Raw genomic sequence first — 25597 nt, 5'->3', positions numbered from 1 at the left:
AATGGTTCTACTGAATCACAGTCCACTCCAGCCATGTTAGAATGAGGAAGATCACTGGAGTTTCCACTAGAGAAATGTTATAAAGATGTTATTTCTATTCAGCCCATTGCTTGCACCTGGAACTGATATGGGAAGTAGCTAGACAGGCAGATCATGCCATGCAATCTTTCTTGCTCTAACAGAGTCAGACAAAATATAGGGGCAATGTCACAGAATAAAGACTGATGCCCCCAGTGTAATAGAGTTCTCCCTGCCCCTTTGCCTGGTTTGAAAGATCATGAAAGTCTTTCCACTGGCATGTTACATCCCTAATGAGTATGGGCGTACAGGCATCAACCTCTAACACCAAGACAAAATGCATATCCATATGCAAGTTCTACCCTTTTGCCTATAAGGGGCAGTGTTTGTGTTGCAACACTGTAGTACAAGTGGTTTCATCTCTTGCTTCCTGTCTATGATATTGAAGAACTGTCACATTCATTGGAAATCTGGGGTAATCCATGTTTCCTGTAAGATTCTATCTAAGCTTCATCATGGCATCTGCAATATTATATAGAATAGAGTCTGAGAGATTATGCAAAGAAAATGTTTTCAGAAATACAGAAAAATTCTCCCTCATCCTCTTGTTGCACACAGTACACACTTTTCTTGTCTCTTTTGTAACCTTACACTAACCAAGCTGTTATCAAGGTTTTCTTAGCATTTCTTGGAGGTATTAGCTGAAATCTAACCTGATCTAGTACAACATCTACACCTTGTGTCATGATGTCACAATGCGTTTTTCATCATGGTGACTAGGAACAGAAGGTAGTGCTGATAGACTTTGTCTTCTGTGCTCAAGAGCAGGACATACCCTTGACAATGATCTTCTTGCTTTCCACAAAGGATTTTGCTTGGTTGTCAGCTCTGCAGAAGTAGCTCCCTTCATCCTGGCTTGTGAAACTTCCACTCTGCCAACTAGTTCTCAGTTTTTCCTTTTCTATTACCTGATATAAGGATTTGCCATCATTTTCTTTAAAAAAATTGAACTCAACAGGGAAAGATCCTGATTCAACAGAGCATAAAAATACGAGTTCTTTGCCATCTTCTATGTCCCCCAGTGGGGCTCTTCCAAAGCTTATGTTAGCAACTGGAGCTGTGGATGAAAGTACATGGAAAGGTTCAATGGCAGACTAAACTGAGGTAGCAAAGCCCCCAGTCCTTCCCAATTGTGTATTTCTTGGAAATAGGGCCTAAATGTAGAAAGACGGATTTGCTGTAGGTAAAAGTGAAGGTCAGTCATCTGTAATAGAATCCATTTCCAGACAGCATGCAAAGGCAAGAAATTCCTGTCTATGTTATGTTCTTTTTTTAAAAAAATTAGCAACGTAAGAGTTTTAAAGATATCAAAGAAACCTTATTAAATCAGCACAAACTGAACTGCTGAATTCCCTTGATTCAAGACTGTTAATCTGAAAAGGGGTGGATGAGACTGACAGCAATGACCAATATGGACATGTTGGTTTGTGGTTCTCCTCCAGATGCATCCACATTATTTCATTCTATCATTGTTCCATTTTTACAAGCATTTGTATATTTTAACATTTCCCATGCATGCCCCACCTTTAGTAAACATTCTACTAAGATACATAAAATATTCTGCTTGTTCTAATTTAATGCCATTTATGTAGAACTTGCAAGTGATCACTCCATTTCCCCTGTCAAGCACAATTTCTTTGAACTTCAAAACATCAGTTTTCAGATTCATGCTTCTTTTTGCATCATACAATTCTGCAAATCATTTAGGTACTTAGTGAACAACACATGTTATCACTTACATGCAAGGTGATGAAGCATTCCAGGACAACCTGGAATGTGGACATTACATCTTTCTGAAGAGTTGAGACTATAATTCTCAGAATTCCCAGACAGAATGGCTAATGGCTGAGAATTCTGGGAGTTATGGCCCCAACATATCTGGAAGAAGGAATCCTTTTTCAGAACAGACAACAGGTTGGAAAAAATAATTGTATTTTGATTCAATTCACTGTTATAAAGCAATTAATTTCTAGTACAGAATTACAAAAACAAAAAAAGGGGAAAAAATCTCCCCCAGTGTGAATGTAAATACACAATTCGGCTGAGTCCTTCATTTCACTTGCTCACTATTATTTCAAACTTATTAGTTTGTGACCTTTAGTTTTATTACATTTCATAAAAGAAATAGAAAAACCACAGTTACTGACTGATCATTAGCCAGTTACACACAATGCACACAGTCTAACCTATTTTATTGCCCTGTTGCATGGTTAAAAGAGCCGGTGTGTGTGTGGCTGTCCTGAGTTCCTTGTAGAAATTTACTAGAGGAATGAATCAATAAATAGCCTGTAGTTTAGGCGTATTAACAGAGATGAGGAAGCACAATTAGGTACCTCCAAACCTTTCTTATTTGTTAACAATTATGCAGCCAGGAACTGGTGCGTTTGTGTGTACGTATGTTAAAATAACCCTTTGTGGCTTCATCAACACTGGAGAAATGGCTATAGTGCATAGCAGTGTGGCAGAAGAAGATGTGGCCTCTAGATCAGGAGGTTTGCTGAACAACAGATGAAAACAGTTGGCCCCCAAGCTCCCAATGGCCTGTTATTATCACAGACCAGATTTCCCAACCTGGCACCTTTCAGATATATTCAAATCCCAGAATCTCCAGACAAATAGCATGACAGACAGAAATTCTCACCTATCTTTAAAAAAACAACATACCAAATAGTTACCTATTATTGTGATATTTAGCCCTTTGCTTTGTTTTGAAAGAGAGTGGCCGTTGTTAGCATGGCATCTGTATTGTCCAGGCTTATGCACATTGGTTGCTTTGACTGTAAAGTTTGCTGGTACGTTTTCTCTTGCTACGATTCCGCTGATAAGTATATTGTCTCTGTAAAGGCTGTACGTGATAGGTAGAGTTCCAAGCTTTGAGTAGCACTGTAAAACAAAGAATTTCTCCAATATTGCTACTTGGGAGACGGGTTGAGAAAGGGCAGGCGGAGAAACTGGAGCTGAAAAGAAATACCGGATTGGGAGATAAGTGGCAGTTGAAGTAGTAAAATAGCACTGTTTCATTACACTGGGGTTAATTTCTGAAATGAGAAGTGAAAGTGCAGAAAGAGAACCTCACAATGGTGAGGGAAAATGTACTCTGTACTTGTCCAGAAACGTTATTTATCAAGGTGGCACATGACGGAAATGAACTACCACATAATACAGATGGTCTGAATCATTTTATTAAACATGAGTAATTGCTCTAATCCTTCCAGCCGTAGGCAGTCCACAGTGACTCCCTTATATACGTGCAATAGATCCAATCTCTCCTTCTGTCCATATATGAGAATGAACGTATCCACATGGAAATGAATTGGATTTCTTACTCCCTGGAATCTTTCCCTAACCACCATCATTTCCAAAATGTGATTAAGATACACACATCAGGTGTGTGTGTGTGTGTGTGTGTGTGTGTGTGTGACAGAGAGCAAGTTTTTACTATCTGGGTATATCTATAACAATATGCACAGAATGGCAAATTATCTTTGGGCTTTGAAGTTTTAAACTTATGTTGTGGTGGTCAGAAAACTTTCTGCCTTGGGCCTACCATTTCTGTTCACTGAGTTAGGCACTAACTCAGCTCAGCAGCTGCTCCTTGCCCAAGTTCCTGCCCACTCCTTTCTCCTGGGCAGGTCCAAGGACTCTCCTTTTCACCTCTGATTTCCTTAATGCTCAGTGTCAGCCATTCTTGCTAAAACCAGGAACACTTTCAGCAGTCACATTGATTCTCCTCCCAGTCAGTCCTCCTCCAATCGCTCTCAATCTTTTATAGTCCAGATCCCAACTAGATAAGAGAATCTGTATGGCTCTTAGTAGTTTCTGTTCTAAGTATTCTTTCAGCTGAACTAGACATACCATAAAGTTGCAGAGAGGCTTTCATTTAGCAAATAATTATTTACTCTTTATCAAATAAGAAAGTCTTTCTCGGTCTCGGCATTAGACATGCCAGCTAAGAAACTCCAAATGCATTGGACGTGCCAGCTAAGAATTCCAAGGTTAGTTGTCCCAACCCTCAGCGTATCTAGAGAGCTCCAGGTTGGAGAAAGTTGAAATAAAAACAGATGGTTTCATATCTTTAAATCGACGTACCATAAACTTGGAGAAACATTGGGTCACTTTCCTTGGAAATGTTGTTTATCTCTGCTCTACACACATAGATTCCACTGTCAGATACATGGACTTTAGCCTTGTAAATGCTGGAGTTTACCAATATTTTGTTGTCCCTTATGAGTCGGAGACTGATTGGCATTGGACCATTAACTTGACACTGAATTTGTACGGTGCTGTTTTCATCCCACTTGGTTTTATTAACTACTAACTTTGGTTTGGAAAACAGTTCTGCAAAATAATTGGAGAGAACATAAATTACTGATGTGGGAGGGGAAGGGGAGCCTGAAACTATTTGTTTATTTAGAAAATTTATATAACTTCCCATCTTAAGCAAATAACCAATGTAAAACAGCAAAAATACAGTTACAAGTAAATATAATATAGTAAATACAAAAGCCAAGGCACTTCACAAACACAGTCCCAAACACACATATATTGGCTTCTGCTAACCATCTGGCTCTAATGCTGGAGGGAAAACTAGGATTTCATAGCCTTCTGAAAGGCCAATAGGATCCAAGCCATTCAGATTTTGGGGGGATGCTCTTTCTTAGGACAGGCACTGCCACAGAGAAGGTACGTCTCCTGGGTCCTGCAGGGTAGTACTGTTTCACTGAGGAGACCTGGAGTAGGTCCACCCTGTCAGATCTGATGGGACAGGCAGAAATGACTGAGGTTAGGCAGTTCTGCCAGCAACCTGGCCCTGTGACATATAGGGTTTTAAAAATGATAGCCAGCACCTTGAATTACACCCAGTGGTGTTGCATGGGCAAAGTTAGGTGTACTCAATACTATGCATGCCACTGTATCCTGGACCAGTTGAAGGTTCCAAATGCTTTTCAAGACAGCACAATATAGAGCACGTTGCAGTACTCCCAATGGGAGGTGACTAAGGCATGAAAGGCCATCAGCAGATCCAAGAAGAGGCACAACTGGCACACAAGACGGATTTCTGCAAAGGTCCTCTTAGCCAAGGCTACCACTTGTTCCTTGGACGGTACTCATGAGTACAGGAAGACCCTCAGATTGCACACCAACTCTGTCTGGGGGATTCTTAACCCTTCTAGAGTTACCAGTGGAACAGCTCCAGAACCAGGGGCCCCCAAACCCAGAGACACTCAGTCCTGCTTGCATGAGTTGCAACCTCTTCATCCAGTAAAGACACCCATCACCTCCAGCACTGGATATACACTAAGGTATGTCATCAAACATTCGTTTTGCAGAGCTTGAGCCACCCTTTCAGAACCAGAAAAATCACTGAAATAATTAAAGAGAGCATACGCTCAGTAGACTAAAGATTCCTGAACAAAGGTTCCAAACACAGATTCTTTTCTCTCTGTCAACCAACAGGGAATATTATTCAGTAGTATTGGAAGTATAGTGGGAAGGAATTTGTAAGGTGATTGAAGAGGTGCGAGAGAGAAGGAACAAGTAGAACCTTAATAATTGCAATGTACAGAGCCCCTTCCTTGTCAGTGTAACACAGGGGTATCAGGTCTGATGTGACATAGTATCCCAGACCCGAACTGCACATCTATCTATCAGATGAGTGACCTGCCACAATCCAATGACTCTTGGCAGCTTACAAAATCAAACTGCATTCTAATAGCCAAAACAGAAGCACTATTGCCCAACAAAGAGTTGCCGTTCCCAGGTGTGCAGAAATAATCATATTTAAATAATTCTAAAGGAGTGGGGGGAAGATAATCTATCAAAATGGCCTATTGGGCCCATAGGTTTCCTACTGCCTGCTATTTACAGGGGCACATTTATGTCAGTATTCTCTCTGAATTGCTCAGGTGACCAAGCAGCCCCCAGGCAAAGCCCTGAACCTTTGACATGGTAAAGATAGCAGGCCTCTCTATTATTGGGCTAAGTTCAGGATTTAACAGATTTGCTTTTAGGAATCTGGAAATACAAAATTTATTATATTATAATGCATCCCTGCCCATCTAACTGATGATAACTGGCACTTTTACAAAGTATGCAAAATTGTTTAAATTTCATGCATGGGTGATAGTGGCCCCCAACTCCACCTTTTCAGCATTTTCTCTGTGGCTAATTTTTGCTGTCACTGTCAGGAAAGTCTGGACAATTCACTTTTGCTTTAAGAATGCTAAATGCTCTCGTTCATTCACCTGCTTGCTGCCAAATGACTGGAAGGTGGCTTTCATTTCTTCCAGGAAATTTAGTTTAATATTTATATACTATTCTAAAAAGGCACCCAAAGTACAATGGAAATAATAAGAGAAACAGTAAAAATAATAGCACATTCCTGAAAAAGACATGAATTTAAAAGTTAAAATACATTAAACTATAAAAATTGTATTACTCATTGATTTTCGAGAGTATTTGTTGACTTTAAAGAGTAATATAATGCTACCCTTCTCTCACAGAAGGCCCTGTGTTCAGTTAAAGGAAGTCTAATGTATGTACTACGTTAGAGTAATTCATATGTGCCCATAAACTCCATGAGATGGCTCAAAAGCATCCTTAATGCTATTTCTGCATTTGAAAAGTGCTCCTGGTAAATGTTATTGTCTACTGTGCCCTTCACAAAACACCCTTTTCAGAGGTGTGTTGAGTATTTTTTTTTTAATCCGTTCAATGGTGTCCGATTCTTGGAGACTGCCTGGACAAGTCCCTGCAGTTTTCTTGGCAAGGTTTTTCAGAAGTAGTATGCCATTGCCTCCTTCCTAGGGCTGAGAGAAAATGACTGGCCCAAAGTCACCCAGCTGGCTTCATGCATGAGACTAGAACTCATGGTCTCCCAGTTTCTAGCCCTGTGCCTTAATCACTACACCACACTGGCTCTCATGTTGAGCATAGGACATCATGAAGCCACTCTGACCAGAACTCACCTACCCAATACATTTATATCTTGATAAAGTAGATATTCCACTTCATAGTTAGTGAAAAAAATAGACTAAGGTCTGCCCATGAGTTAATAAAGCAAGATGGAGAAACCTCTTACCGGCCACCACAAGCTCTTTTTTGTCGTTTTTAGATACACTCCCATGCTCCACTGTGCAAATATAATTGCCATTGTCCTCCATCTTGACTACTTTGCAATATGTTAGAGTCTCTCTGCCCTTCGTGCTATTCAGAATTGTTCTATTTTTCTGCAAGATAATTTCAGTTTGATCCTGGCGAAGTAGGACAGTTGAACATGTTATGCAGATTTTATCCCCTTCAGTAATATTCTGTGGTGGGTCGATGGTTATTTTGGGAACAGAAAATGGTTCTGCCAAAAAAGAAGCAAATAAATCATAAATTTTTTAAAAAATATGGTATATGTAAATATGGTGTATGTATATAAACAGTATATGGAAAGATTCCAGAGAGGCGGCTGTGTTATTCCACTGAAGCAAAAACCTGAGTCAAAGCCTTGTGGCACTTGTAAAGGGTAACTGAGAATGTAAGAAGTCACTGGCTATGGCCCACTTCTTTAGCTATACGTAGCATTATCCATATAAAGGAATCTGAGGAGAAGGGAAGAGAGGGGAGGATAAAAGTAAAGATTAGAGTAAAATAAAACATAGAAGGTAAAAATTGTATATGTATATGTATATACGTGTATGTGTATAGAGCCAGTGTGGTCTAGTGGTTAAGGCACTGAGCTAGAAACCAGGAGACCGAGAGTTCTAGTCCCACCTTAGGCATGAAAGCCAGCTGGGTGACCTTGGGCCAGTCATTTTCTCTCAGCCCAACACACCTCACAGGGTTGTTGTTTTGGGGAAAATAGGAGGAGATACCACACTACCCCTTTGCTACTCTTTTACATGGAGTAGAAGAGCTTTATGGTAGCTCCTTGGAACAGCAGTCACTCTCATGGTTTAGAAATCACTAGATAAACAGGGAGAACGTGAAACAATGTGTGTGCGTGGGTTTCTTGCTGCCTTATTTGTCAACTTGAGGGCAAACTTGAGTTCATGAGGTGCTTTCGGTATCTCACATCAGTGACAGGAAGAGCAATTGTGGGATGGTTGAAAACAGTTGTTGGAATGAAAGCAGTGGTAGTGTGCATCCTCTATTTCCCCTGGGTTATAATGGTGACGTTGTCTCTTACAAAGCACATGTGTTAATCAGCTGATCAGTGCAAAAATACCAACTGCAAAAGGAAACAAAGATGCATACATGGTATTATTGTCTCGGGACTAAACAACAGACATCTTACGAAGTTGTACAAATGCAATGGTAACTCCTTAAGATGTCACAAGACTATTTGTTATTTTAATTTTTGTAATTTAATTTAATTTCTTTGTAAGAATTACTTTAGATACTTTGACATTGAGTTCTATTCAAAACCCTTCTATGAACAGAGGAGGAATTTGTCAAAACCTTTATTATATATATATTTAAAGCAAATAAAGGTTTTAAAGGAATATCTTAGCCACCTGGATTTTATTATATTTTAATATATTTATATTTTTATGTCATTGATATTGTATATTATTGTATATTATATTGCGGTTGAATGTTTTTATTGTGAACCACCCAGAGTCCCTCCTCGTGGGGGAGATGGGCGGTGATAAATTTGATAAATAAATAAATAAGCAAGCAAGCAAGCATCAGGGATGGTCCAGAGCCAGTGACTTTTCTTTAGACAAATTATCTTCACATAACTGCATTTTTTTTTTTATATTCAGAGAAAGGGATACACACACACAGCCATTGGGCTATTAGGCTATTGGTCTATTTATTATCTACCTCTGTCTCTATCATCTCTATTTATCCTATCTATCTATCTACCTCTATCTCTCCTCTTCATCTACTGCCTTTCAGGATACAAATCCTTCCAAAGCAGCTTGCAAGCAATATAAACAACTGTAAGAAAAAATGCAAATAAAACAAATAAAGTTCTAGGAACCTTCCTAGAGAATGGTATGCATCCTGTATTTCTCCAAACATGAAAAGAAAACATTGTGTAACCAATACAGCTTTGCATAATGCAGAAAATACTAAATTTTACGAGCAATAGATAAAAGGAAAAAATAGATATATTTGATAGGAGGTAAAGACACACACCCATATGTACCATGCTCCTAGTTCAAGTTGTGTGCCTTTACCTGATTGTATGCACAAAATCCCCCAGGGGTGCCTCCAAGGAAGACCAGCAAAGGCTTCAAGCCATCATTTTCCTTGAAAGACCTGAAGCCCAGGCGAAGTAGACCACCCACAGCTGCAGCATTAAAAATAGTTTTACTGTTGTTTCAGACTTCTGTGAGAAATAAATGACTTCAATTCTCAAACAACTGATGTTGTAGAATCACAGAGGACTAGAGCTTCTTTTGAACTGATATAGAATCCTTATGTAGAAATGCCTGAGTAAATTATCTCCCTTCTTGTGTACTCTTTTTTCTCCTTAATTTAGATTTCTACCACAGTCACATCTCACGTGTTATATTACTATCTCACACCTAAGAACATGCAGGTAGTCCTCATTCAGCAACTGCCTCATTTAGCGACTGTTCACAGTTACGATGGTGATGAAAAAGTAATTCACATTTATGACCTTTGCAGGTCTGTAAAACAAAGGACAGCTGAAGTAAGATCATAAGCACACTTGCAGTTTCACTTAGCAACCGCTTTGTTTAACTTGCTGGTCCCAACTGTGGTCACTAAATGAGGACTACTTGTAGTCTCTGGCACAGTTGTGTCTCACCTAGTCCTTCAACTCCTCTCCCTAACTTCAATTTCTGCAATTCTAATCTATTCAATCAAGGGTCAGCTATCATGCTTGGAACATCTCTGTCAGAGAATGTAAGAACTGCCTTGTTGGTTCAAAGATCCATTCAGCATAGCAGTTATTTATCAGTAGCACCTAGAAAACTGGGATCATTCATAGGTTTCTCTTTTAGGAATGTTTCAGTGATTTTAGGAATATCTCACTGATTTGACTTTTAGGAGTATTTCATTGATTTAACTTTTGAGTTGACTCCTAAAAGCCAAACTGGCCAAGCTATATGAGACGTAGGAAGAACCATTTCTAAGTGACTGTTTCATGAGTCAAGAAATGTGGAGGAGAGTATATTTAGGCTCTGTGGCCTCACAGTGAGAATGTGTGTGTTTGGGATAATGGGAATTTACAACCAGTTTGCAACTCAGCAATTTTTTAGGACAAAAGTATTGTGGGTATAACAAATAAAAGGCATAATTTTAATGATTATTTTTAAAAGTAGAAGCCTAACTAACTTACCGGTAACGGTGACAATTGTTCGGTTACTGCGCTCTGAGATCTCACTTCCTGTTATTGAATTCATCTGGACGGCACATTCAAAATACAAAATATTGTCTCCAGCATCAATAGGGAATTCTAACTCAACGAAATTCTCATTTTGTGATCCCCGTTTCCTCTCATGCACAACTGCGCTTGCAGACTGCGCAGTTTTATAAAATGTGAAATAAAAAGGTGGCTTTTCTTCCGGTACTTCACAGCGTAAAAGTACTTTTTCACCTTCCATCACCACTGCTTTCTGGGCAGTCAGTATTGGCTTCATTATTCCTTCAGAAAAAAGAGAAGCAGTCATGAACCAGAATATACTTTGGCAAGTGACAAGCTAGAAGTCTCTCGGGACTTTTCATGTGTTTTTACTTCTGAAGAAAGGAAGCCTGGGGGTCCTGGTTTCACTGCAAAAAGAGCCTCTTCTAAAGTTGTTCCCAGAGTTGTTAGTTATAACAAATAGCCCAAAGGGGCAAATAGCAGCTGAGGAAGAGAGACATGTTTGACAAAGTGAAAAAAAATGCCACTAAGTCCTTCTTTTTTTCCTTAGGAACAGATCATCTAAACAAAGCCATCTTGTAAGTCATGGCTTCTTCGTGGATTAGTGCCAAATACTATTAAACTGTTGCAAAGCCTCTTTGGATTTCTTCCTTGTGGAATTGGGAAGGGCTGCTTTGTTGTTTTGGAAAGTTGTAACACTAAATGGCAAGATAAAAGGATTTTCAACAAACAAGAGGATTGAAAGCAAAATAGAAATCAGTGAATTTGGAGTCCAGACAGATAGAATTTTACACAAGAGAAACTGCATCCACAGAGAAACTCCAGAAAGTCGTAACTATGAAAAGCACAGGACAGAAGAGAAGTGATAAGGCTGGGTGCTTTCCAGGAGAAAAGCAGGCTAAAATATGTCAAAGAAAGAAAGAAAATGTAAAATAACACAACAAAAGATCTTCTGGAGCTAAGCAAAAAAATGAAAACAAAACAAACACCAAGAGAAAGAAAAAATAAAGGGAGAAAATCAGAAAAAAAGCACTGTGTTAAAAATATAAGGAAATTTTGTGGTTAATCTTTCCTATCTATAAAGAACAATTCAATTTTACTATCCTGACATGCTCATTTAAGTATAAAGAAACACCTACCTTTAACTTTAATGGTCAAAGGATCACTGGATTTTTTTTTCCCCTCCACATTTAATGCACATTCATATTCTCCTGAAGAAGAAAATCTAGCCTGTGAGATTGTATACTGTGCACTGTCTTGCTCAGTTGTGTTGATAAACAGACGTTCCCCATTCTTGAAAAACGAAAATGTATAATTCAGTCGGAAATGTTCATTCTTGCTAATGTCCACAGAACAGTTGAGGGTAAGAGAATCTCCATTGCGCACTTCTTTCTGTGGAAAAGCCTGGAGTGAAACTTTATTGATAGTAAACACTGGAAAAGAAGGGAAATGTTCACAAAATTAGTTTCAGGAATCATCCACAAGCTGTTTTTTCCAGCAACTATTACATAGCATCCATACATCCAATGCATTTTAATAGGAAGTTAGCTAGTTAAAGAAATCTAGTTGGGTTAATAGAACATACTTGATTTGATTAATCAAAGAATCACACAATCATTTTGCTTTAATTTGTATCTGAAATAAAATAATTGTACTAAAAAGGTCCTTTTCTGTTTTCACTTGACGTATGTACATTTTGCATAAGAGCCATTTTAATGAATTCAGTCCTTTGAGAGAGGAAGTAGAAGGGATGAGGAATGCCTCTGCTAAGACGTATAAAATACATCATAGGTCAGCTGATTGGATCATTGTTTTAATGGACCAAAATGTATTCTGTCTACTGAGCTAGCCTGCTCCAACTTGATACTTTCTTAAGCTAGCTAAAGACGATGGACTTGTAGTCCAAAACATACTAGATTGTGGAAGGCTGTACTATGTCTTTGGGTAGTTGTCTAACATATTAGCCGTCTTTCACTTGATGGTTCTAAATATCCAGCTTTACCTCTCACAGAAGGATTGTTTCAGCTGATGGAACAATTTCCTTGAGAGCATAACTGAGGGATTCATAAAAGAGAAAACCTGAGTAATCAAGGGGGGGGTGTCCCTTAACAATGAGGAACTGTGATGAACCACAACCTGTAGCAACTGTAAAGGAAATAGCGCTGCATGGAAGCCGATGGATACTATGGTCTTTGACTGACATAATGCATGCTGTGATAGCTACAGAAAAATCCCTTCCTTCTAGCCAGCAGAGACAACATAGCGGAATTGGAATACATGATTCTCATTTTCAAATACAGCTTTCTGATCACTTGTATCAGAACACTGAGATGGTGCTGACTTACTTTGATTTCCCCTTTACACCATCTAAAATCTGAATTATTCTATGGCCTTAGGACCTCCAGTGTGATTATTTCTATCCTCAAACATATATGGCAGCTAATCCTTATATTTGAGCTTGTTAACTGGAGATAAGTTTTTGAATTCAAACACATCATAAGCTTTTCTCCTCACCCTGCTCTTCCCTTCTTCTGCTACAGCATTTTAGGGTTTCCTCCAAATCTGCCCAGGTGGTCTGGGGAGACTACATGGGAGAAGTCTTGTTCCCCAGTCATCCCTCTTCTTCATTTTATTTGTTTTTCATTTGTTTCTTAATTTTAATTTATATGGTGACTCACTCATACTTGACACAAACAATAAAATAACCTGTGATCAAAAACAACAACAACAATTTAAGAGCAATTAAAAAGATTTGGTGTAGTGGTTAAGCCCCTGGACTAGAAAGTAGATGGTGAGTTCTAGTCCCGCCTTAGGCACAAAGCCAGCTGGGTGACCTTGGGCCAGTCACTCTCTCTCAGCCCTAGAAAGAAGGCAAGGTCAAACCACTTCTGAAATCTTGCCAAGAAAACTGCAGGGACTAGTCCAGGTGGTCACCAGGAGTCAGTACTGACTCAAAGTCTCACACCCACACACACACACACACAGTCACCCAGTGCACCTGGAGGAACTCAGCATAGATACCAACAGAACACCAAGAGAGGCTCTCCCCACAAGCTGCTCCAATGCCTTGTTTCCACTGATGGAAGCAGTTCCATCACCAGAAGGGTTTGACTGGATTCCACCCAGAATAAAAAGGAAACCAACAAAAATTTGGATGATTTCGTTTGTATTTCTTAAAACCATACTATAATAACTTCTGCACCAAGTGCTAAAAGAATAGTCGTAACTGCTAGTAAATAGTCCAATAACGGGCACAGAATAGTCCAATTAATAACAGGTAAATATGTCACTTCAGAAATTCATGTATGATGCAAGGGACAAGCTAGAGATACTCCTGAATAGATGCAGGTGAAGAACCAAGTTTCTCTATAACCCGTTCACTTTAACTCAGTCACGGGGAGGGACCTAAGATACACAGTATGTTTACTGAGAGAAAATGACTGCGGATCTGACACTGGATCTTCCCAGTCTTGTGCCAACACTCTAATAACATCACATTATCTAATTATTTGTGGAGGAATTCATCCTGAAGACTTTTAGATATTAATATTTAAAATATAAATATTGGGGAGTCCCCACATTTTTAAAAAAGATTTATTTAGTGGTCCATGGCTGCAGAAAGTTTGAAAAACAATGTCACAACCAATCCTGCCCACAATTCTTATCCCCCAAGCTTTCAATCCAGCTGAAATCCCCCTGCCTGATTCCCTCTGCCTCTTCCTTACAAAATCCCTCTGGAATATGGCTACACATATTAATTTTATTATTTTGTTCATGACAGGAATGTTGGTTGATGAATTAGTTGTAGATCATTTCCACACTAGTGACTCATCACGTCTTCATAGCAGCTTCCGACCATTGTGAAGTGATATATAGCCTGTCCTCGCTGCTATAAATTGCTAGTGCGGAAATGACTTCTGAATCTTTCTAGAGAAAGCTTTCCAGGTGTGTGCTATCAAGCCCTTGCAACAGTTTTTAAAAAACACGTTCAGAGTGATCTGTCTGTACCATCATTACCATCCTGAGGTGGATCTGCTTGTTTCGTCTAAACTAGTGAGCAGGTGCCTGGAAAGTTTGGATCTTGATTGATCCTGAACTGACCAATCCACAGAAGATGTTGCAGGTGTTTCTCCCTGCTATTAGGGCAAAGTGAGAACTAATTGTTTGCAAATAAAAACCCTCGAAAAAGTATTGGAAAGTCAGCAGGAGACAGTGTATGTTAGCTCAGTTATATTCCTCTCCAAGGAATGAAAATTAAAGTGAGTTGTTTCCTCCCGTTCCTATCCATTTGTCTACTGTAAACATGACACAAGCTCGCTCTTCGCTCATAATCAGAGCAACCTGCTGAGGGGAGAGCAGAGGACAGCACCTCTGCCTTGGAACTGACTTGGATTTTTACAGCTTTCAAAGCAGTTGATTTTTACAGCTTGGATTTTTACAGCTTTCAAAGCATCTTTCAAAGCAGTGGAAATGGGGTGGTGGGGGGAGAAAAGAAAGATTGTGCTTCTGGAAGAGCCAAGTGACTTTCTTAAAAGTCTTCCAGAGTTGTAGAGACAGCTAGAAGATCAGGAGAAATGCCAAGTCTTTGGATGTCATTAACAGAATAGCTGCTATTGGGAAAAGACATTAGAGATCTCTGGACCTTTGACAACTGCCACAGATACAGTAGATTGCTTTACTGGGTGGGGGAGGGGGCAAGGGGGAGAACTGTGGAAAGTTTTCCTTATGCAGAAAGAAAATTTAAGCATGAATTAGGCATGGCTTGGGAGTTGAATCAGGTACATTTGAGGTTAATTAAGCACTCTAAGGCTCCCATGCCATCTTGTTTACATTAAACAGGGCTAACTTAGAAATAAGCACCACTTAAGTTGAAGCTCTGGCGTGGGCTGGTCCATGAAGTCATGAAGAGTCGGAAGCGACCAAACAAATAAACAACAACAAAGTTGAGGTTTTGCCCCATAATTTTGAGAGTATCCTTGTGGTTCATTAACAGTTCGGTTGGGTGTATATTGGATACTGTTGGCAAAGCAACTTATACAGATTAAGGACGAAAGCTCTGGAGTAGAGTGTGGGTTTTTCAGATAAAGACAAAATTGGGTTCTCTTCTGTTTTACAGGTGGCACTGCTGCAGCTAGATAATTTTAGGCTCTGAAAGTGGTATACAGAGCTGTTCTAGAAGGCTATATATGTTCTTTTTGTAAAATGGACCAGTGCCCATTTTCCTTCTCCCCTACCCAGCTGCTGTTCCATTGGAATAGCTACTACTGATGCTCCACTCCGGATAAAAGCAAAAACCAGAGAAAAGGTAGTTTTGCCAGTTCTGACTGAAACAAGGACAATACTTTTTTAAAACATGAAATCTCATGTTTTAAATTGATTAAAAACAAGATCAGCTTCCATACAGGGAAAAGGCATTGGATATGACAGTTGCAGTCATCCATTTCCATTCAGGAAGCATAAACTTGATCTCCGTACCTAACTCACAAAAGGGGTTTTGCTCAGAAATGATGTCCAACCAAATAAAATGTGTACTATAGCTGATTACAGTACAGTATATTGTAATACGCCAGCAAATTTGCAGGGAAGCTTCTGGCAGGAATTTCTTGATCTTGGGGATTGGTCACTACTCCTGGACTGGTGCTATGCCCCTCTGATCCTATGCTTGTCACCATTGGGCCAAGCAGACAGTTTGCTTCTAACTTAGTTGTGGCTCAAAAGGAATCAATTGTTTTCCTTTCTCTCAGGCTGCAACAGTGGATTTTCACAGAGGTTAAAGGCAGGCCGTTTTCCCATTAGTGGGAACGCCTGCCTCATATCACCCCTTAGCCCCTTGGCTGCCTTCCCTCCACACAACTATGAAACCATGGTGACTAGCAGCTATTTTTATTACCTGAAAACAAACATGATAAAGCAGAAATGGGGATGGAGGGCAGGGTGCAGCCTGGAATGCCAATTCTGGCACTGCCCCATGGAGGGAGTGCTGGTCAGACAAATGTGGACCATTGCTAGAAAGCTTCTGAGACTTTGGTGAAGAACATGTGGTGAGACATATGGTGGCTAAATGGAAAAGTCCTAAGGTGTTATAATATCGACTGGAACTAGAAGCAGAGGGAATGTTGGGGGCATAAGAAACTCTAAGGGCTGTCTGTATTTGAAAGATGGAGTAAGGAGCTGAATCCAGCATGGAGATAAAATATGAGGAAAAGCCCAACCAGCTATTCTAGGTGAATTCTACAGAAGGAACTTCAGAGGTGGGCATAGCTGGTAGAGGCAGTGGTACCAGGCTCTGTTTCCATTCCCTGCATGATGACTGCCGTCTCTGGAAGAGCACAACTGTCTTCATCACCAACATTTAATCTACAGGATGTCATCAACCTACACCTCCCCTAGAATTCCCTCACTAATGTGGGCTTGAAAACGTGTGATAAGACATCATCAGACAATTTTGCTGTCCTCTCCTTCTAGAACTCCACAAAACAGATCAAAGAGGTTTGGAAATGCTAAGGTGTCACATGACATGTATTTTCAGCAATGCATTAAAGAGGTGGCATCTGCACATCTATCTATAACTGAGTTTGGGCCAGAGAAAAGCAGTCAAGCCAGCTGGTGCCTCCTTTCCCTTTATCCAAACTATGGCCTTATTAAGCCAAGAAATGAAAAATGATCTAGGCAATGGTCTATCACTGGACTTACAAAAGAGGGCTGTTAAAGTCTTTAAAAAATTACTGCGATGGGAGAAAGAAGACTTGGATAAAATAAAAAATATTCTTACAAAATACTGGAAACCCTTTATGGACTTTTTGCTGATACTGGACAGAACTGTTAATGATTTTTGGATTTGTTGATGGATAAGGGTTGGGATATGAGAAGTAATCTGTGTAATCTAAATTTAAAGGGGGTGGAGAGGTATTAAGTTTGCTTGTGTCTGCTGTAAAGATCAGAGGTCACTTCTTTAAATATTCTTTCTTTTCTTCTTTTTCTTTTCTGCACTTTCTATTCTCTTTTTTCTATCTTTTCTTCTTTTTGATTTTAGTTTGTATTATCTTTTTCTAATGTTAAAATCTCTAATAAAAAGTATTGCAAAAAAAAAAACACCTATGGCCCAAAGTATATATTAGTTTGAAATGTACCACATCACATGAAGAAAAAAGAGGGTTTAATATTAAATTAAGCTGAAAAGTTATTGAACAATGAGAGACTAAATGAGGATTGGCATACCATACAATTCCCAAACATAGGTTTGGACTTTGGTAGGTGTTTGATTTTCTGTGTTCAGTCTCAGAATTCCTACTGTATATTTTGTCAATTCTGAACAAGGATTGTGTTCTCATTTCATGTAACTTTGGCACCAACATCTTTGTAACATATTTTTATGTTGTGTCCCCATGAGGTTGTTTTCATCTTGTTCCCAGCCCAAGAATGAGACAAGTATACTACATCCTTGTTGTATTAGCATTATTCTGATGCTATCCAAGGGCAGCCCCAAAGTTGATAAAATCTGTTAGGCGTTGTCACCCATTACCTTGGATGAAGCCAACCGATTGCAGTGACTAGGAACAAAGGAAATGGAGGCAAGATAGGGATTGGCAATGGGAACAACAAATATCATGCTGGTATGGTTTCTGCAGATTCAAGGAAGGGTGGAGAGCACTCTAATTTAGTTATGGGGAAAGGCCCAAGAAATAAATGGCACTTGTAGGTCTTTAAACAAAGTGCTCTATTGAAACTGAGTGAATAAGAACAAGCAATCAAAATATGCTTTTGCAAAACTCTAAAAAAATCCCTGTGCCCATTATAATGTGATTAGCAGCAAGAAACCAATGATTTGGTCATTCTTCTCCTTCCTCCAACTAGTTAATCAGCTTATCAGATGGGGACTTCATTGCTCATGTCCAGTAACTAGCAGTCTGTTTCCCCACAAGCTATTTGCTGCTGGCTATACACTATAGATCTACAAGGCCTGCCCTTTCCGTATCTGAAGAAATGGCCCATGCGGCCCATGTGCCCAGCCATCCATCTCCCCAAACCCGGGTACTCTTCAGTTGTACAGACTTTGATTCCTAGACTTCTCAGGGGAAACTCAAGTGGAAGTTCACACATCTAGAAAATGCCAAGACTGGGAAGGATTGCACTATACACACAATCAAGACAGATTGCCAGAGGAGATGTAAGCATTCTGGAATCATGACAGCACTGATATCTGAAGCATTTACAGTATATCCAAGTTGGGAATGATAAATGCCTTCTAATCTGTTTCCATGGATATGTGAAAATTGCAGAAAACAATTTACAAGCATCACTAACTTCAAGCCTGTCAAAACAAACACCAGCCATCTCACTACCTAAATTACTGATGGATACCACCAAGAGTTGTATTTGATAATTCAACCAGCAAAGTTAAAAGCTGATCAAGAGGCAAAGCTCTAGGAATGGAAAAGATGTGTTTAAGTGAATTTTTTTTTTTTTTGCTCTTAGGGTTTCACAAAATCCCATCAAGTTCTCCTGAACCAGAACACTTAATGGAAAACTTGGAACATGTCCTGCTTAATAAAATATTCTGAAAGGAGGCAGCCATTATGGTCATTTGCACCAACTGGCAGAGTTGAAAATGATTTGGGGTCATTTACCAAATGGGTTATTTCCCCATATTTGGGAAAATATTCAGTGCTCCCAAGTCAAGCAAAAGTGTCAGAAAACAGGAAGATGCATTCCTCTTACTATTATATTGATTCAAATGTTATGGTATATTATTTCTAGGAAATAGTTCTTTGGTCATTTTTCTCATAAATTCATGCTATAAGGTAATCCAGAGTTTAGAATTAATTAAAAAAAACCCACTATTATATGGAAAGAGAGCCAATTTGGTGTAGTGGTTAAGGAACCAGGCTAGAAACTGGGAGACCATGAGTTGTAGTCCTGCCTTAGGCATGAAGCCAGCTGGGTGAGGTTGGGCCAGCCACTCCCTCTCAGCCCTGGGAAGAAGGGAAAGGCAAACCACTCCTGAAATCTTGCCAAGAAAACTGCAGGGACTTGCCCAGGCAGTTGCCAGAAGTCAACACTGAAGGCAGTATGTTGTGTGTGTGTGTGTGTGTGTGTGTGTAAAAGTTGGATGGAAGTCAGGATTTATACCTTTGATAAATTAGCAGATCAATTTTTATCCTTCTCTATTTTAAAGCACAAATATAATTTGCCTAATATGGGTCACTTTGTCAGTACTGACAGTTATAACATCTACTGACATCCCAGTTTGGAGATGTGGCATTTTCAGCCTCAGAAACACTTAACCTACCACAAGCGATTATCAGTGTGACTCAAACCCCCTGCAATTACTCTTTATAAAATTTTGTTAGTGATTAATCAATTTGCTATGCAAGCTTTAATGTTTCAATGGAATAAAGAATTAGAGACTCCTATTTTGCCCAGATAATGGGAAGAGATGTTAACATTAATTCCAAACATTTTAGTAGATTATGTCTTACTGAACAAAAAATATGTTTCAGACATATTGGACGCATTACACTTATACAGAAAAGGCCTGAGAAAATGATCAGGCAATTGGAGATACAACGAGATATTTTTTTTTTTTTTTTTTGCCATTCAATCATGTCTGATTCTCAGAGACTGACTGGACAAAGTCCCTGCAGTTTTCTTGGCAAGGTTTTTCAGAAGTGGTTTGCCATTGCCTCCTTCCTAGGGCTGAGAGAGAGAGACTGGCCCAAGATCACCCAGCTGGGTTCGTGCCCAAGATGGGACTAGAACTCACCATCTCCCAGTTTCTAGCCGGTTGCCTTAACCACTACATCAACTTGGCTCTCTACAATGAAATTAACACATTAAACTTATTTTTGTACAATGTTCCGTAATTCTTCCTTTTGAGGAGGAAGTTATTACATGTATTAATTCAATTGTGAGAATAACCTTAGACATTTATATTCTATCACCTGGAAATTGACTTCTGGACAAAAAAAATGGATTCCCAATGTCTTATAGATTATTGCAGCTTAAAAACTGACCCTTCAACACGAGAAGAAAGCCATATGGCTGTAACTACTCGGCAGCTTGCAGAATTGATGTTAGCAACACAGGAATGAATTACTTACAAACATAGATTAGTTATGATTATAATGCAATATGACTATCATTTATTGAAATGTTTATGTAGAAATTTCATATATGTTTGTGTGTGTGCATGTGTGTTTGTGTGAACGAATGTTTCCTGAACAAAAATAATGCAAAAAGGGTAAGGAGTAATAAGCAAAAGCAATTGGAGGCACAAAGTAAGAAAAAGGGAAAGGAAATCTTCCATCTAGTTCGTATGTTCAGCATTCGCTATACTTCATATATTTCTGTTCTTCCAAACGGTCCTTGATTCCATCACATCCATACACTAATTCATACATTGCCTCTCTCTCTCTCTCTCTTAAATCACCTGTCTCGTTTTAAGATCTCATCGATTCCATCTGACCCCAAACTTCTGTTGGTTTTCCTCTCAACCCATTTATTCTTCCTTTGTATATTTGTTTTCCAATTAAGTCCTCATTCGTTCTTTCTACTTGACCAAACCACTCTTACCTACTTCTTTCATACTGGTCACCCACTTTCCTACTTAGCCCACACATTCACTCATCACATCTCTGAGCCCCTCTCTTCTTGTCTACCACACACGCTTCTTAAGTAAACCATTCCCACTACAATAAATTTACACGTTATGTTCCTCCTGGCATACACAACTATCACTTTCCATAGCAAGGGGGAAGAAAGATACGCCTATACATAGCTGTTTTTGCCTCTTTCAACATACTTTAATTCCTTGAAATAGATCTCATACTGGGGGTTACACTTGATAGGTAAAAAAGAGAACACATTGGCCAGATTTACACATCACGCTTGGAGTGAGTGAACCTTTTGGCCAACCCTATTTTAAAAGGAGAAAACCTCCATGGAATTTTCCAGGCAAGTAATTTCATCAAATGCTTTCTGAAGTTTCCATTTTGCTTTGAACAGCAATGCAGACCAGTGCCTTTACAATATCCACTGCTAGTTTTTGTCCCAAGCACACACACACACAGACACACACAAAGGTGACCCCCCTCTCCCCCTGCATTAGGGTTCCAACCTGAATTGGTAGTAGAGGCAAAACTGCTATTGACACTTTTGAAAAAGTAGGAGACCTACAGAATTAAGCCTTTCTAGATATATTGAAACTGGTATACAGTGAAGAATTTAAGTTTTAATAATTTATTGTGATTAAGGTTGATAATTACAATGATGGTTTGGGTCTATAATAAGGAAACTCAATCAGTACATACTGTGATTCATATATTAGAAGAACAACTAAGAGCCTTCTGCTGCCTTAAAGTCCAATCAATATTTTATGGATCAAGCCTTAGTGAATTGCAGTTCACTTATTTGGGTTCATGGAATATTATCTTTCCTGAAATACAGTAGAAATAGCTACTGTATGACTGGGGAAGGCAATGGCAAACCATCCCGCTATTGTCTGCCAAGAAAACGTCGCAAAAGTGGAGTCCCCCCAAAGGGTCAGACATGATTCAGTTCTTGCACAGGGGACCTTTCACCATCACACCTACTGTATACCCATATAGTAGTAGTATTTCAGAATACTCCATGTATCTCAATCAATTTTATTTACGGCCAAAGGGCCCAAATACCAAGTCACAAATATAATCCAAAATTTGACATTAGGTAAAACAGTTCAACAAGTGAAACATTTAATAGATATTACATAATATGCTTAAAACCCCAACTCACTGATTTATTACTAAAAATCTTATTTTTATAGCCATCGTTAAAGATTTGGCTGTTATCTCTGTAATTTTAGGTTTCTCATCTGCAAATAAAAGTTTAACATACCCAGAAGTATCTCTTCCTGGTTTTGATTTTAAAATAGGCCAGATAACTTCTTGCTGAAGACTCTTAATGAAATTCATAATACAATAAAATACGATCCACTGTTTCAAGATCAGTACCTTTACATGTATCTTATGAAACAGATTGTAGTTCAGAATGCTTCTACCCTGCTAAATTTGCTAGACTTTAAAGGTACCATAAGGGAATTGTAGATTTGGCTCCAATAGAATAACATAGCACCTAGCATAACCACTCTAGAAATTGAAGACAGGAATAAAGAACATTCTGTGTATACTCTTTAAACATATTGTGACTTTTAAAATTGTACCTGGGCTAAATACTTTTCTCACATATGCAGATTTAGAATAATAGATATTTGTCTGCTTCAAATTTCTTCTGAGGAAAATGGTATATATTTTTCAAAACATGCAAACTCACCATTATCTTGACTTTTCACCTTGTTGCCTAAGAAGGAGGAGAAGGAGAGGTGCATTAAATAACAGGCATGAGGAAACACGTATTAATTTGTTTCTAATGCAGATGTCCCATCCAGAACTTACAAAATAAGAGGATCGACAACAAAATGCAATACATCTCGTAATCGGAAAGCAGACATGAAACTCCAGCATAAAGAAATGTTCATGGGTTCCAACAGTTCTCTCCTTTAAGGACTTTATCTTTTTCTAAAAATGAAACTCCAGAAGCACAAAGTCCCAGTGGAAGCCAATGGAGCAGATGTGTACAACTGGCAAGATATCGGGCAAGTCTTCATTCCCATCACTAGAGCTGGAAGTGGCAAACAATAAAGAACTGCCTCTTGCAAACAGACAGGAAATGACTGGCCTTTCCGTAGAGCTTTTGTTAACACGTTTGCTTTGTCCAGTTTTCTTAGGGTACACTGAAAACAAGAATCCTAGTGATATTTTTCCAGTGATTCCAGTAATTTAGAATAATTTTGAATAGCGACTTTAACCCGTATGAAATTCATTTTAAGTGTGCTTTCACAGAGCCAGCCATACATACTTATGGCCAGCTATATACGTAGGTAGCATGTTTTCACTAATGGTGTCAAGCACCTACTTTTCTCTCTCTCTTTTAATGGTGAAGGTGTTGAGTTAAGTGTACCTAGAACACAGCATCCATTTTTTGCACACATAAAATGTTTCTAGGTATTGGTGCCTGTATTGGAAGATCTGCATCAGTTGCAGTGAAGGTATTTGCCCTGGCTGTGGTTCTAGTATCAACCATGAAACCTTGAAATGGTTAGGGCCGGCCTGCCTATCTGTCTAAGGGCCTGGCTCTCTTGTTATGAAACCGTCCAGTGGTTCAGATTTGCAGTAGGGTCAAAGTTTCATTTTGCTGCTCCTACTGCGTGATACTGAAAAAGTACTGGAAAAGAGAATAAAACAAAACAAAATAGCAGATTCTTAGCAAGCAGAAGGATGTTGGAATAACAATTAACGGTTTACCAGTTAACACCCACTTATTGCATGACTGTTATAAAGCATCTCAGCTCTGCTCCACCTGAGAATAGCAAGTGTGCTGTTTCTAAGAACTCGGGCGTATGGACACTCAAATATGCAATGCAACATTACAGAGAGGACTTAAACCTGGGATGGTTGCCCACCACTGTTTCATTCCAACAGTGGTGATTTACATATAAAAGGAGGTTTTACAAGCAAAAAAGGCTGTCCCCAAATGCCTAGAGTCTTCTAGATCTGTTGACCTTCAGCTTTCATGATTTCCACAGCCTGTGTTGACTGAGAGCTGTGGAGATTGAGTTAAGTCCAGAACACATGAAGGCACTGGTTTGGGCAAGGTTGCAATAGTGAGATCCTACAACTCTCCCCTTCTCGTCCTCAGTGCACACTTGTGACCTGGAATAATGACTGCGGGACATTGGGTTTAAATGAGGATTCATATCAGTTCAAAGGGAAACAGAAATTGCATTGGGGTCCATGACAGAATTCATGGGATTTTAAACTTTTTAAGCAAGCAAAAGCCCAGGATCTTTCCTTTGTGAGCATTTCCCTTCGCCCTCTCCCACACCCAATACATGGCCTGAATCAGAACCTGTTTGTTTTTGCTGAGCTCACTTTTTCCACAGGCTCTCTGCTGGTGAGGATCTGTGTGCTGTCATTCCTTAGCTACTCGACCATCATTTGTGAGCGCTCAGTGTCCAAAATAATTTTACTTTAAAGAAATAAAAAGAATGACATTTTAAAAAATGGAATGGAAATACATGTTAGAAGAAAATGCAGAGAAGGGAAATTAAATGCCTGCTCTACAACGTTTTCTCTCTGGTCCAAGTGAACTCCCATAAAACAGACAGACTTAAATTTCTGTTGGTTTTGTTCGGGATCAATGAGTTGAAGTATTTAAAGTAATGAAAATTACCCACTCTTTAAAATTCAGTGTTCATATGAAGGAAATACTTTAATGAAGCCAACTGAAAGTTTGGAAAATGCCAGCTTTAGAATTTCGGAGAGTAGCAAATAAAGAAGTCTGGAGATTTGGCTGCTAAGTTTGGTGTCGCGTCACGCGACCAGTCCTTCGCCCTTCGGTCTATGGGATTCCCTGGGGGGGAATGAGCCAACGATTCCCTCGCAAGGGTGAGGTCGAAAAAACAACGGTAGGCACAGGATTCTTTTGTGGCGAGTGAGTGACGCTACATCTCAGGAGGTTGCTGGTACTGCCTCCTGGTGCCACGCCCCCACCTCCTTTTATTCAGCAGTTCTATCAGGGCGGGGGAGTGAGTACAAAGAGAATAGGGAAATACAAGTCATGCCCTGAGGCTACGTGAGAGACATGCAATCTAGCTGTGCAGTAATGGAGTCAGGTACGTCACAATTCCACCTTTTTTATTTAATTTTGTTCCTCCCCCAGAGGGTCTGAGTCGGGGAGCCAGGGACTCTTCAGTCCAAGGAGACCCATCCCAGCGTCCTCTCTCGGGGGGTAGTGTGACCGGGGGTCCTTTTCCACTTCTGATTCACTATCGGAGGACCATTCCAAGAGTGGTGTTTTCTCCATACCTACAGCAGTGACCAGGTGTTGAACAGCAAGCTTTGTCTCGGATACCTCTGAGTCCAATGTATGAAGTCTCTGCTTTAAGAAGCGGAGAACGCGACCCAGCACACAGGGGCCTATGGTGCATACGAGAATCAATAACAGGAGGGGCCCCAACAGAGCGGACAACAGTGTGGTTAGCCATGGAGAAATGCTAAACATATTTTGATACCATGACATGGATTGTTGGCGCTCCAATTCCCTTGTTTTTAAACGGGAATTGAGCTCTTTCATAGAGTCCAATACTACTCC

The 25597-nt window shown here is 39.5% G+C and overlaps 1 protein-coding gene across 1 annotated transcript in view; it reads right to left on the bottom strand.

Moving 5' to 3' along the window:
- Positions 1–22989, bottom strand: part of PECAM1 (platelet and endothelial cell adhesion molecule 1) — a 52045-nt gene extending 29056 nt beyond the window's left edge. The window contains exons 1-8 of the mRNA XM_063292942.1: positions 22840–22989; positions 22718–22744; positions 11548–11841; positions 10385–10690; positions 7160–7429; positions 4168–4416; positions 2754–3035; positions 854–1135 (exon numbers count right to left, since the gene is read on the bottom strand). Of these exons, the coding sequence (XP_063149012.1) occupies positions 854–1135; positions 2754–3035; positions 4168–4416; positions 7160–7429; positions 10385–10690; positions 11548–11841; positions 22718–22744; positions 22840–22873 (1744 nt within the window). The 5' untranslated portion in view covers positions 22874–22989. The remainder of the gene's footprint in view (positions 1–853; positions 1136–2753; positions 3036–4167; positions 4417–7159; positions 7430–10384; positions 10691–11547; positions 11842–22717; positions 22745–22839) is intronic.
- Between the last annotated feature and the right edge of the window lie 2608 nt (positions 22990–25597).

The sequence above is a fragment of the Candoia aspera genome, chromosome 2 (assembly GCF_035149785.1).
Source record: "Candoia aspera isolate rCanAsp1 chromosome 2, rCanAsp1.hap2, whole genome shotgun sequence".
Lineage (NCBI taxonomy): Eukaryota > Metazoa > Chordata > Lepidosauria > Squamata > Boidae > Candoia > Candoia aspera.
This window is presented reverse-complemented; position numbering and strand designations above follow the sequence as displayed.